The following is a 14,865-nucleotide window of genomic DNA, read 5'->3' on the forward strand; positions in this document are numbered from 1 at the left end:
AATATCTAAACATCCACTAGCACGCTAGAATAATTGATTGTAAAATATACGTCTATACTTGATTAAGAAAACTGCTATAACTAACCGCATTCAGCTGGCATAAATAGGGAAAAACATCTATAAATGTCAAAACCGAACATAAAATGTCAATTTTAAAAATCAAATAATGTAACTGCTGGTAGTAAAAGAAGTTTAAATTTGAGAAGTACAACAACAAACAACATTATTGCGTAGGAACAACAGTTTATTATTACACTCCGAAGGGCTGTATTATTCTCTAAAGGGATGAGCAATAGTGTCACCTATCCAAGTTCACATAATCGCATACAATAAAACTTACACCAAACAATACAAATTGCTAATGGTCAATTCCGGCACTAGACGCCACCCTTATAATTCATCCGACCCTCTTCAAACTTTGATTGCTTCAGTTATAGTATAGATAAATAACAAAGAATGAAAAATGATCGTAATGTACAATATCTTCAAATTCTTTCTGCATTGGCATTATTGCTGACCAAAGGAGACCTTAGCGAGCTTTAAATTATGAGCCAGGGCAGGTTTCTGAGTGTTCAAGCAAGATTGATAGTGAAAGAAACATAAGGGTGAGCATCGGAATCACCTGCAAGGCCAACCATCCCAGTACCTACGTCATCCTCAATCTTCCAGTATGCACTGCACACAATTTCAAAGATACAATATCAGCATGTAAAGTTGTCAAACAAATTAAGAGGCAATAGTGTGCATTAAATTAAACAAATAAATATTGTATGTATAAAAGTGAGAGGAAAGCAAGTTCGTCAAAGTACAGGAACAGAAGCACTCAAATTGAGACATCAGAATATGCACATATACAAGGAATGAATCTTCATGGTAAGATCCGAAAGAATAGTGTAAAAGTTTTCAAGTTGGGATACTCTGTTATAGACATGCCACATACTTTGTTAATGAAACCATCTGCTTAATTTGACTCGACATTTGAATCTTAATCATTCGTACTAACAACGATAGAAATCCACTCCTTTCATTTCACACGCACGATTGACTTTGTCACCACTCACAATGAAAAAGAAAGATCAGATATTTAATTCGCATTCGTAACATTTTCTACCATCTCAATCTACATTTTTTCTTATTTTTATTTAGAGAATCTCAAGAGAGAATATAAAAGCTTCAATATTTCAAATAACAAGCTACTATCAACAACTTCCTATGTTTTAAACAGCTGTTGTTCATTGGAAACTGCAAACAGACCAGTACCATATTTTTTGTCTATTTGAACAAGTATAATATATATTGAACAAAACACAAACAATATGTTTTATCTACTTCAAGGATTGAGATGACCCATAGCAAAACCAAAAAAAGAACATAGATCTTGAATCCATCTGCTGTGTGCCTCTGTAAATTAGCTCTGGCAGAGTGAAAATTTACCAAGGGCTGTAAATTCTAAAATGGTAATACACAATAGCCATTGATAAGCCACTTGCCTGTTTGTACTATCATTCAACGTTTCAAGGATAGAGCGCACTTTCTTCTCAGATTTCACAGACGGAGCCAAAACGCATGCCTGGAATACCCAATGCTCAGTGACCAGTATTTGAAAATAGGGAGGAGGGGGTATTAGATGGAACTTTGATTTCAATAGAGTATATATTACCAAGAAAGATGGTGGCAGACCATATCTCAGAATGCTCTCGGCAAATAAACGCACAGCACAAAAGTGCATCCAGGAACTGAAAACCTATGGGAAAATATATGGTAAAAGGTAGTGAGAAAGAACCATGACAATTTAGAATCAAAAGGAAAGAATAATTGTTTAGTGGAAAAAAGCTAAAACATGATAAAAAAATTAAGGTCAACAAATGCTCTACTAAATTAGGAGAGAAACTTAGGACCATACTGCAAATGCCAGTCCCAGATAGTATAGTACAGAAAAAGATACACCAAAGTATAAGAAGTCCACCTTGAAAATAGTACTTTAACTAAGCATGTTTCTATAGCATCCTCTATTTTGTACCACTACCAGTAAATCCTGTCGTATAATATTCTAAGGTGTTTCCACAAATTAAATGAGGTAAAAGAAATTAATACCTCTCCATAACTGGTAAAGCACCATTGCAACAGAGAAGCCTTCAGTCTTTCCTGATCTTGTACCAATTTATCTAACTCTTGCTTTCGGTTCTCGTGTGTTTCTTGACTGTATTCAAAGTCACGAATCTAAATACAATGGCATGAAGTTAAATTACGCACCTTTTATCAACTCATGAATTGATCCTAACACTTGGCATTAGGTATCATTCATTCTTTCATACCACAAATTTCCATTAGAAAGTGGCAGGATTAAAATCCAAGAGAGAACACAGATATTGTCAATTTTAACAAATTTAAGACAGTATATATCTATATCAATAAAAATACTTACTTGGAACCCTTTTTCCCGTGCACTAGTTCTAAAATTATCTGCAACTCGACTAAAGAGTGTTACAGTATACAGAGCATATTCGTTGTCCTCGTACAACTTCTTAGAAGACCTGGGGACCTAAAATATTTATCCTAAACAGAATCAGAATAAGGAAAAATGCAAAGAAAGAAGCTCAAAATTATTAACAGTGTCAAAAACATGATTGGAGTACTTAGATTAATTACAGGGATTTTGCACTAAGATCCATCAACAATAATTCAAGGGAAATAGCAAAAGAAATTCAAATTTGTGAGAGAATACTGTACCGCTTACCACATAATTTGTCAATGTTTCGTAGCTTGAAAGCCAGTCCTTCTGTGAATACTTGGAAACAATTGCAAGGAGGGTAGTTAAATTTTCTGAAGTTATAATGTCCTCTGGCTTAACCAAGTTGGAAAGATCACGGACTGCTAAGCTGAAAGAGTCAAGTAGATCAGTAAAGAAATAGAACACACTCCCTCCAGTCCTTAATAAAAGACATTTTATCATTAGTGTGTGTGGTTTTATTAATAAAAAGTGAGAAGAGGATTCTAAAATCACTAAAAACAAGGGTAAATATGGTGCATTTGAAACATTATTTTAAGAAATGGACAAAGTAAACTAAAATTTTATTTGTGATTTAGTCTACAGTGTCTTGTATTAAGCACCAAAGACAGTACTACATTTGAAAGCAACATCAGTCGTAACAACATCCACACACCTTCCAGTTTGCTTTCGGTTGATAGCATTAAGCTGACTACGAATATTGTTATACTCAGAAACACGAACCTGGAATGAAAGACAAAATTTCAAGGGCCAAATAAAATAAAATTTACAACACGCAAAATAAGCAGGGATATTTTTCTTTAATGAACTATTATTCAGATAAGAACCAAACTAACAGCTGGTTCGACAGAAACAACTTTAGTGGTGTCTCTTGTAATTAATGGCCAAGGTGGGCATGGATCAAAATAAATTGTCATGGGACTTGAGGATCTATAATGAAGTTATTTATAAGTGAGAGACCACGCTCTAATCAATATCACAAATGATGACCAGGACAGTATCAAAGTAAAATACACCACATAAAGTGGCCAGACGGTATTTGAGAATTAGACACAATAAAAGCGTATCCTGCTTACCTCATGCAATAATTTAGCAATGAGCCTACCGTATGATACTGGACAAACTAAGGTCCTCAAAATACAAGTCACATAAAGTATGAAGGGTCTATAACTCTGATAGAGGTCGACAAGGAAGGTGATAGACATGAGAACAATGATTATCTATCTGCGACTCTGCAAGCTAAAACAGATATAGGTGAATACTTAGTCATTTATATTATGATGAACCATCATCACAAGTGTGATTGACAGGTTAAGACTTTTTCCTTTTCCTTGCATTGACTACAAAACCAACCTATCGAGTTACACAATTGAGAAACTCACTCTAACACCCCATTTTTCCACTTACTAAAATCTATAATTAACACAACTTACATAATTTAAAATAAAACTTTATTTCTCTCTTATTCGAAATCTCAATAAACAATTTTTTTTGTAATATATTGTTTTATAGACAAACTCTATTGAAAAGGAAAAATATAAGACTAAAAGATTTTTCCAAACGTCTCCCATTATTAACCACCCTCTCTCTCTAGCACTGTGCATCTTCGTTTAACACTTGACTATCATCTACTCCCATATAAAATACGATCTTCGCCCGTGGAAACCACAACCACCAAAATAAAAGGATGAACTAACATACAAAAACCCATCCTTACAATCACAATTCACAACTAAACAATATAAAACCTCAACCAACATTCTAACCCAACCCATGATCATATCTTGACTCAAAACATGTTATCAAAACAACAATGCAACCACTCGTGACCTCACATACTAGTTCAACCCACAAATGATCTCATCGCAAGGCATCGGCTTACAAAGTCACTTAATAAACTACTTTATCAGTTGTTACACCCTCTTAGAGTTTTCAACCTTTTTGTTCTTTGAGAATTAAGCAAATATCAAGTTCTCAACTACAACTCACAAACGTAGCGAACTAGCCATTCACTCACCACAAGAGCTAGAACACCTCACTGCTCTCGAAGTCTTACGGATGGAGTTCACTTCCCACTGTGCTCTCAAAGAGACATAATGACAAAGTTTACCAGTTCTACCACCACACAGAGTTTACCAGTTATTCGCTCTTGTGGAGCTAAAACCCCTCCTATTCACTAAGAGTCTTATGGACGACATCCACTTCCCCCTCTCTCCCAGGGCAGAGTCCTCAGGTTCCACTTTCCACCGCTCTCCTATAAGTCTTACGGGAAGTCATCTACCTTTTGTTGAGCCACCACACACAAGCATACATTTATGTTTTCAAACAAGCACATATTAACATATCATCACAATCATGATAAATAACATTTACTCCACAACTTAGACTCATAAAATACTACATCACATACAAACAAGAAGGCAAGAAAGAAAACAAAAAAATAAGAATGTAAGCTCCCCCCTATCGCTTACTCTTCACTTCTTCCTTTAGCCCCTTCAAAAATCAATCTTTAAAATTTTCTCCCTTCTTCCTTGACTTGCCACCATTTCTATTAAAACTTTTCCCCTTAACCTTGTTCTATCATATATTTATAAGCCTAATATCTCTAAGGAAAATACTATATTTCATTCTCACTTATTATTATCTAACAGTAACAATATAACAATATCCAAGAATATAAACTAATATCTAATAATATTTTTTTCTAATTGAATGATTATTCACTAAATCCTATCTCTTAGAAAATATCTTTAAAGTAAAATAAATCCTTTAAATTATAACTAATAAATAGTTTCATCTTTTTAATTAAAATATTTAACCATTTTTGTATATGTTTCTAATTATTAAAATTTCTAGGATCTAACACTCACCATAGTTGATAGTTTGATAGCAGCACCATAGAAAAGGTTGCCCAATCAGATGTCAAGTTTGAACTTTTAATTAAAGTCCAGGTAAGCCAAAAGCACACAGCATACTAATGTAAACAAAAAACATACAATTGATTAAACTGCATATTCCTCGTGGATTCAACCATCTAAAATATGGGGTTCACGTTGGGAGGAAATGTGAGGAATCTAAATATTGATATATGAATGGTTGAGTCCGTCACTTTTCCTTCTTAATTGAACACTGTTAAACTATACGAGACATTTAGGTGAAACCATACATTTCTTAGACAACACAGGTGTTTCATCTATATTGAGAAAATGGAATCATTACAATAAAAGGAGAAGATTTGTTATTCTTTAATAATAAAAATATGATACGCCAATGAATAAAATTGTTCCTAATAATACAAATATAATCTATATATTCCTAATTATAGAGGATTTACACCTTATTTCTATTATTATAACACTCATGTTCAAGTTGGAACATATAACTTGTATGTGCTTAACTTGCTACAAATATGATTCATCCTTGGTCCCTAAGTAATTTGGTGAATATGTCAATGAATTGTTCACTAGAGCTAACAAACCTAGTGATGATGTCTCCATCTTCCAAACATCAAGGCTGCAAGAGGCATCATCATGGGGAGTTTCAAGCTCACAAGAGGCACCATTGGGGGGACAACATCGTGAGAATCACCGCTCCCACGAGCGTTGCAATTTACAACGGCGATTCAATGCAATCCAACCAAAATTGTGACTTTCAGGTGACACGAGATCAAAGAGGGAGAAGAAGATTGTAGACTTGTACAATCTTACACTCTGGATTGCAATTTTGATTGCCATAGTTGTCACTAGGGGTGAGATAAAGCTCCAAATGGAAATGTAAGAATAGGAAAAAAAAAAGATAATAAGGACAAAATAGCATAATGTGTGGTGGAATATCAATTATAACTAAGGTTAATATGGTGCAGAAAAAGGTTGTCAATAGAATGTATACCTTTTGAAATTGCAATAGACTAATTATTTTCAAATGAGGAGACCAGGTTTAGTACAAAGATAGTGTCTGAGAAGAATTAAGCATGACCTCCAGTATATCATTGTGCATCGGAGATGGGTTTCACACTAGAGTGTTAATAGGCTATGGGTGACATTGATATACCTGAAATGGTGTTGGAGAAGCATTCAAAGTTATGGTAGAGTTATATAGTATTGATGAAGAAAGATTGACAATGGTGGGAAAGTGATTGTATAGAAAGAAGCAATAAATTAAACCAAGGAGAGAGAATTAGATCAAACCACTGAATGAACTCCAATGAAGTCACCACCATAGGGCCAAAGTCACAAAGGAGGTGAACTTGGCCCAAGTTGATCGACCATTAGGCATGGTCACACACTTCAATGGGAGTTGCAGAGTTATGAGAGTGAGAAGATGGAGGTTACAAGAAAAATCGTCGACTATGATGCTAGAATAGTGTGCACAAACATGTGAAAGGTTCACCAAATAAAATCCTCAAGAGATAATGGGTTTGCGAGCCAATACAATTTTGAAAAAGCTTAGATATTTAAGCTATAGGAAAGATAAAGACATCGAACTAAAATTATTTATATTGATAAAATAGAATTAATATAAAAAATAAAGAAGATTTGATATCCTTTGATAAATATGATACGGAAATAAATAAATATGTTCCGACTAATACATACATAATCTAGATAGTCGTGGTTACAAAGAATGTGCACCTTATTTGTACAATTATAACAAAGACCTTTTAATTCAGAGTAGTCAAGTTTGTCCTGCCTTAACACCAATTCTTAATTTAAGCAAAGAGAACCCCTCCTCCCCTCTCCCTAAGCACAAATTTAAATAGGAAAAACAATCCTGCACTAATAACAAGCTTTCCGAAGGCACGCTATTAACTACCGTATACATGGAGAACAACCACAAACATACCAACCAATCTCCAAAACCCAAGTTATCCGTAAGTTAAGCAAAAAAGTTATTATAACTCACTAGTCGCTATGCCACTATAAACATGGAATGATTCAGCGATACAAAGGCCAGCAATAACAACAAAAAAAAAAAAAAAAAGAGCCACCATGTGCTAAATTGCCCATGTCCTAAGGTCGTATTATAATTGAAGAACAAAAGAGGTTAAACTGCTTTATATGTAGGCTATAAGATGATTTTACAAGCTATCGTGTAACATCATAAGCTATTTTCAAGTGCTCTACCAAATATTATACAAGTGCTCACACTATAAGTCAAAATAAGGTCTATATAACTGCTTCCAAAAAAGGGCACAAATCTAACAAACCTTGAGATCATCCTCAATCTTTGCCACTTGACTGTGAATACCATCCACGATCTCCTTCAAAGGCGACATGGTGGGGTACTTGGCTTCATCCCAAACAAACCTGGACCAATAAAAAAACACAAAAATAAACAAATGCGACTCGAACAAACAAGAACAATCACAAATCAGAGATTGATTGCAAATGGTGCAACAAAAGGGAAGCAAAACCTAGTCAAATAGGAATCCACGGGGACACCGTCAACGGTGAGGCCGCCACTGTCCACACCAGAAACTCTCTCGAGCTCCTCAATCTGGCGCCTGATCTTGTGCGTCACTCCTTCCACGAAATTGTTCGACTTAAACATACCAGATGAAGCAGTTGAGCAAATCGAGAAGCGAGATCAGAGCAAAAATAGAGTTTCGGCAGATTGTTGAGTTACCTTGGCGAGGTCATCACTGAGAGAGAGCAGAGAATCTAGGGTTCCAACGCGGAGGTTAGGGATATTGAACTGCGAACAAGAATATAAGATGCTAAAAAATCGCGAGAGAACGAGAGAGAGACAGAGAGAGAGAGTATGTATATTACTCGGTAGAGAGGAGTGTCGAAGGAATGTTTGGAGATTCGTTCTTGAATTTGGTTCCACAGTTGAGATGCGGAGTTGTGGACGGGAAGAGACACTGCCCAGTACCTACTCGCCATTGTTACCTTCCTTCTTTCCTTCCGCTGCTCTGATCGGATCACAAAGCAATCACACACCAAAACGCATTGGCACCTAAGCAAAACGACTAATGAAAATATGTCCCACCTCCCCTGCTACTACTAACATATCATCTTTCCTTGCTTCCTTATCCCTCCCTTATTACAGGCTTCAATTTTAATTATGGACACTGTCAAAATAATTGAGATTTTTCTACAAGTTTACATTTAATATAATGTTAATAGTTTATGATGATGCGGGGGTAATTATGTATAATTATAGATATAGTATTTAGATTAAGATTTTTATAATATGAAAAAAAAATCAATTCTATTGTTATAAATAGATTTGTGGATAGTAAAATTTAGAGTTAATTGGGTTTGTTATCCTTAAACTGTTGACATTGTCAGAAAATATGTATTGGAGAATATATTTAATCATACAATCAATCATATTAATTATAATTGATGGAAGACAATCTAAGACATATATTGGACCTCTTACTAGAGCCATGGCTAAGAGAGTTCAAGAGGAAGAAGGATCACTTAATATTTTGCTTCTATGGAAGGTGAATTATCTTAAACCTTCTTCTCTTAATTAAGCATGTTTACTTTGTTTTGTAGGATTAAATAAATTGGAGGGAGCAGTTGCCAGCATGGCATTTGGCACGTGAAAGGAAGGCCTGGTTGGAAAAGCTTGCTGCCAAAGTCATATGCGCCCAGCCAAAACCCCAAAATAGCCCAGCGTTGGATGAGAAGATGCTTCAAACACGTGAGGAGCTGACCTGGAGCAAGGCATGGGATTTGCTGGAAGGATTTAGCGTTGTTATTAGGCTTCCCATTTGAAATTAGGCGGGATTTCATTTCAGAAAAGAGACTCATCTTCACTTATAAATAGGAGGGTTTCTTCCTTGTATGGGTACTTTAGAGCTATGCCCAAATGCTGAGAAATATATTCCAGTCTTGCATTCTGCTCGAGTCAAAATTGCTTGTTGATTCTTCATTTTCTCTCAAGCTTCCTTCCATTATATGAAGGCTTTCTGAGCTGAGAGGCTTCACTCATTTTACCTTGCTTCATTCAAACATCTCCATCACCATTTACTCCATCAATTCCGCTGCACACCAACACATCTACCACACCTCTGATCTGGGAGCTTCAGGCCACTAGTTTCCTCTGGAATTTGGCTCCATCAAGTGGTATCCAAAGCTTAGGTTCTCCACGCACCAAGGAGCTAAGCATTTCTTCTCATTCTACAATTTAATTCTGCTGAATTCCATCTCTGTTTCTGTTTTCTGTTTCTGTTTCAGTTTTAATTCTGTTTCAGTTTTTGTTCTTTTAATTCTACTTCTGTAATTTTATTCCAGCCTTTAATTATGTGTTCTTATAGTGTTTTATGTCCATTTTTCATTTTAAACGGTGAATCATTTCTTGTTTGAGTCAATTCCAGCTTTGAACTTTAAATTCTGTTTTGTCTAAAGTCTTGTGCAAACTATTGTTGCTGTTTTATCGTTGTCACTGTTTTGAAATTGTTTCTGTTGAGTTCTGTGCTTACCAGTGCTATACAAGTTGTTTGTTACCATTAGAGGCAGTGATGAGTTGATCTAGCCTTGGTAATATAGGCTGAAGCATCCAATAAGCCAAACTGGTTTTAAAATTCTGTTTAAATCTGATGCAGAATTTTGTTTGATGTTCTAAATCATCAAATCTGTTTTCAGCTGGTTTTGGTTGATTCTAAAGCTTGATACAACATTGTTTAGTGTTGTTGAATGATGCTAAGAGTGTAGCCAACCATAACAAGCAATGAAATGCAATTTGCATAGCTTGGTTGTGCATAGACACTAGTCATTTGCTATTTCAGATTTAAAATTTGGTTTATCACCGTGCCAATTTTCATTGCATTGTTTAATCTGAGTTTGGTCATGCTAAACATCTTTAATTCCAGCTTAGATCTGTGTATTCACATTTCCTAGAGTCTTTTCCTTGCTGATTCAAACTTTGATTCCATAAAACTGAATTTGGTTGGTTATTTTGGTGCCATTTTACTGCATAAGTGGTACAGCAGTAGGGAATTTCGAAAATCTGTTGTTTCCTTGCTGTTTTATAGCTTGAGCAAGTTTCAATTGATGGTTCAAAGTTGCTAGTACTGTTCATTTGGTCAAAACATGACTTATATGCAAATTTGCATTTGAAACCATCAATTTTTGAGTGAAAATGGAAGTGAAACAATGATTTCGAATTATAGGTAGTTCCTAAGTTGTTTTAAGGTCTAAACATGTTCAAAATCATCATTAAAAATTGTTGAAACTGTCCAAACAAAGATTGAACATTTCCATATAGTTTTGGATCTCAAACCACCAAATTCAGTTTAATTTTTCTGGTGCAGTTCTGTTTTCCAGCTACTGTTTGGTAATGTTGATGCAAAATTCATTACTGGATTGTGAAAAAGCTGGTTCCATGATTAAAAATGAAATAGATGACTCAAAGAAGTAATATCAAGTGATAAAAAGCTGTTGAACTGTGCAATCCAGATTACAGGCCCTGAAAAATCAAAATTCAAAAATCTGAAAGTCATTGGAGCATTTTATCAAACAGTTTTGAAAATTATCAAACAGTTTGCATTTGGAATCATTTCTGAACTGTGTTTGCGTTTTTAATTGCTTTCTTAATCTGTTCTAGCACCTTTGGTAGGTTCCTTTTGTGTACTTGCTATTTTTTCCATACCTAGTTCATTTGTTTACCACATTTTTGGTTTCCAAAATTGTCAATTATTGCTGGAAATTGGTGTGGAAAACTTGTGCAGAATGGTAAATCTGGCTTGGTTTGTTTGAGTGGATTTAAGGTACTATGATAGCTGTTGTGAAGCATCCAGTTGCAGAAACCTTTACTTATAATGGTAGCATACTAGGAAGTGAGGGGAAAGCTGAAATGAAAAGCAATTAGGAGCTCTTGAGTAGATGCAACTCTGCTGTCCAACAGCTGCAGAATACATTACAGCAGCATAATTTGCCACCAGAATTTGAACAACTTGCATACTGTTTTTGAGATACACTTGGCAGCAGCTGAAGATTGAAGTCCACACTGTTTTTACACATTTAATTGAGCTTGTTTGAGTACTCATATCACGGAACCTTGTAGTTTTTTAATTATATTTATGTTTTTGTGCCAAGTGACTTGGGAAAATGCTTTTGAAGCAATTCCAAGCTCACAATTGAACATTGTAATAGTCCAATTTCGTTTTCTTAGTGTGAAAGTGTGTCAAGGGGCTCCAAGTGTCACTTGCACTTTCACTTAGGGCCGTCTAGTCTTTTAGTGTTTAATTGTTTGAGTTTTGTACTTTGTTTCTAAAGGTGATTTTAGTTTAAGGGGTAATTAGTTAGTAGCCTAAGACATTTCTGGCAAGGCAAGACTTGGTACTTAAGCAGCTCTTTAGCTCACCTCTCTTACCTGGGACTTGTCTAAATGGAAGCTTTGAACCCTTTAGATTAAGAAAACTTTTAAAAACAAAGATGTCTTCTTATAGTTCATATAGGTCTTCTAGGTTAGATAAAGTTGATGAAATGTTTAAACAAGCTAGGAATCTTCCATTCTTTGGTAAAGACATAGGTGCATTAACATACCTAGCTTGGGAAAAAGAAATTGATAAAATAAATCCTTGGTTTTATGAAGAGAGTGAATATTATGTCCTTAGCATATATCTCTCTAAGTTAGAAGAACATGCAAGTGAGTGGTGGGATGAAAGACAATATCATGTTAGGAAAGGTAGAAAGTCTTCCATACGTGATTGGCATGATTTAAAAGCTTGCATGAGAAGAAAGTTTGTGCCTTCAACCATTAAAAGAAACCTAGAACTAATTAGGGATTGCATTGATGATGGAAAATTATTTCTTGAGCGTTTAAATGATCATGGGTTTCTTCGTAGAGAATTAGAATTTGGGGCAAGAATTAAGGAGATCAAGGATAAGAAAAGAGAAAGAGAGATTGAGAGAAAAGAAAAGGAAGAAAGGAAAGAAGAAGAGAAGAGAGAGAGAGAGAAGAAATAGAGAAGAGAGAAGAAGAGAGGAATTAAGAAAAGAAGAAGAAAAGAGAGAAAGGCAAGAAAGAGAGAAGAAAGAAAAGGAGAAATTGTTACTGATGACAAATCCTATTCTTTCAAAGACTATGGAACCTAAAAGGGAAGGTTTCCAAATCCTTACTTCTTTTCCAATAATTGATTACTTTTCAATTTTTAACTTCTCTTTCAAACCAATTGTCATTATATATTCTATGAAAAAATTTTCAAAATATGACAATTCAAATCTTGAGTTATTGTTATCTTTAAGAAAACAATTAACTCAACACAAAATTGAATTTGGACTTCTAAAATTTTCAAAGATTACAAATCAAAGTATTAGAAGTTCTTATTCTCTTGTTTTTAAAGAAAAATTCTTTCTTGGATTGATATTAACCGAAGATATATTTGATGTGTATTGCAGATTCATGTTTGATCCAGGAGGAAGAAAACTAGATCTAAAGAGATGATCAACCGGATGCAACAGATCTGAGGACAGATCCTTCTCAAGAGGGAGGGTCTGATGGAAGACCATCTAAGACATACATTGGACCTCTTACTAGAGCCATGGCTAAGAGAGTTCAAGAGGAAGAAGGATCACTTAATATTTTGCTTCTATGGAAGGTGAATTATCTTAAACCTTCTTTTCTTAATTAAGCATGTTTACTTTGTTTTGTAGGATTAAATAAATTGGAGGGAGCAGCTGCCAGCATGGCATTTGACACGTGAAAGGAAGGCCTGGTTAGAAAAGCTTGCTGCCAAAGTCATATGCGCCCAGGCAAAATCCCAAAATAGCCCAGCGTTGGATGAGAAGATGCTTCAAACACGTGAGGAGCTGACCTGGAGCAAGGCATGGGATTTGCTGGAAGGATTTAGCGTTGCTGTTAGGCTTCCCATTTGAAATTAGGCGGGATTTCATTTCAGAAAAGAGACCCATCTTCACTTATAAATAGGAGGGTTTCTTCCTTGTATGGGTACTTTAGAGCTATGCCCAAATGCTGAGAAATATATTCCAGTCTTGCATTCTGCTCGAGTCAAAATTGCTTGCTAATTCTTCATTTTCTCTCAAGCTTCCTTCCATTATATGAAGGCTTTCTGAGCTGAGAGGCTTCACTCATTTTACCTTACTTCATTCAAACATCTCCATCACCATTTACTCCATCAATTCCGCTGCACACCAACACATCTACCACACCTCTGATCTGGGAGCTTCAGGCCACTGGTTTCCTCTGGAATTTGGCTCCATCAATAATCTAATATTAGGATGAATAATAACCAAATAAAAAAAACATTTATTCTCTAACAAATAAATTGTTCAATGACTACCTCCTTAAAATTTAACATTATACATCCAACCAAATCTAACAAAACTCGGGCATGCTCGGTGTGATTGTGAGCTTTTTTAATAATGATATTAAAAGAGATTTAAAGTAAAGAATAAAATAATAAATATTTTAATAATAAAAATGTTAGAGAATGCTAGAAAAAGTACAAAAAGTTAGACGATTAAAAAAATGTAAAGAGTAAAATATATAAAATTAGTACACTATTTAAAAAATAGAAAGATTAGAAGATGCAGAAAAGTATAAAAGAATAATTAATTTAAAAATTCATAGATAGATTATGCAAAATAATTTAAAAAAATATTATATAGAATAGAGTAATGAGTAATGTTAGACTTATGCATTGTTAGATTTATTTACTTAATATATAAAATAATTTGTCTAACATTCGTTCAATCAATATATAAATAAATTTGTATAGTTAATGTTGTCATACTGACCTAATAACACACTCGTCTAATTAGACTAACTTAATTATATATGAGATATTACTATATTCCTTTATTATATATATATATATATATATATATATATATATATATATATATATTTATAATGTATTAATATAATAAGTGGATAGAATGACTTCTTATATTTTTTTATATTAAATATTGTATAAACGATGTATAATGTTTTTTAATTAATTTGTCTAGCGATAAACTCTTCTAACCCTTGCATACACATAGGGTGTTCTTTTTCCTAATTTTATTTTCATTTTTTTAAGAAAAATAATATAATTAAACTTGAAGAAATAAGTTTGAATTTTTTTTGATAATAATATATTTATAATAAAATAGTATTGTATTTAAAGAAAATTGTAACAGTTATTAAAATTTAAAATATATTTATGATGTAAAATTGTAATAAAAGTAATTAATTGTATATTTCATATTAAAATAAAAAATTACAAATAATAGAAAATATAATTAAAATTAATTAAAACGGTAGTAGTTTGTTGAAATTAAAAATATATCTACTATATAAAACTCTAGTAAACACATATATGTAATAAAAATATTAAAATTAAATAATTACTGAAATTAAAAATATATATTTATACGTAACTGTAATAAAAATATTTA

General features: G+C 33.9%; 1 protein-coding gene across 1 annotated transcript; it reads right to left on the bottom strand.

Moving 5' to 3' along the window:
• Positions 1 to 197: 197 nt before the first annotated feature.
• Positions 198 to 8,530, bottom strand: LOC108329386 (V-type proton ATPase subunit C). The gene is made up of 11 exons (XM_017563563.2): positions 8,281 to 8,530; positions 8,135 to 8,203; positions 7,923 to 8,050; positions 7,716 to 7,815; positions 3,165 to 3,232; positions 2,738 to 2,879; positions 2,426 to 2,542; positions 2,095 to 2,220; positions 1,661 to 1,744; positions 1,491 to 1,570; positions 198 to 675 (listed from the first exon to the last, which is right to left on the bottom strand). Exons 1-11 carry the CDS (start codon positions 8,392 to 8,394, stop codon positions 573 to 575), a joined length of 1,131 nt encoding a protein of 376 aa, XP_017419052.1. The 5' UTR covers positions 8,395 to 8,530; the 3' UTR covers positions 198 to 572.
• Between the last annotated feature and the right edge of the window lie 6,335 nt (positions 8,531 to 14,865).

Source organism: Vigna angularis, chromosome 2, assembly GCF_016808095.1.
Source record: "Vigna angularis cultivar LongXiaoDou No.4 chromosome 2, ASM1680809v1, whole genome shotgun sequence".
Classification (NCBI taxonomy): Eukaryota; Viridiplantae; Streptophyta; class Magnoliopsida; order Fabales; family Fabaceae; genus Vigna; species Vigna angularis.

Coding starts and splice junctions, on each gene's coding strand:
- LOC108329386 (XM_017563563.2), bottom strand. CDS start 8,394: ATGGCGAGTAGGTACTGGGCAGTGTCTCTTCCCGTCCACAACTCCGCA. Junction 8,051..8,134: donor TCAGTGATGACCTCGCCAAG/GTAACTCAACAA, acceptor GGTATGTTTAAG/TCGAACAATTTCGTGGAAGG. Junction 676..1,490: donor TTGAATGATAGTACAAACAG/GCAAGTGGCTTA, acceptor AATTGTGTGCAG/TGCATACTGGAAGATTGAGG.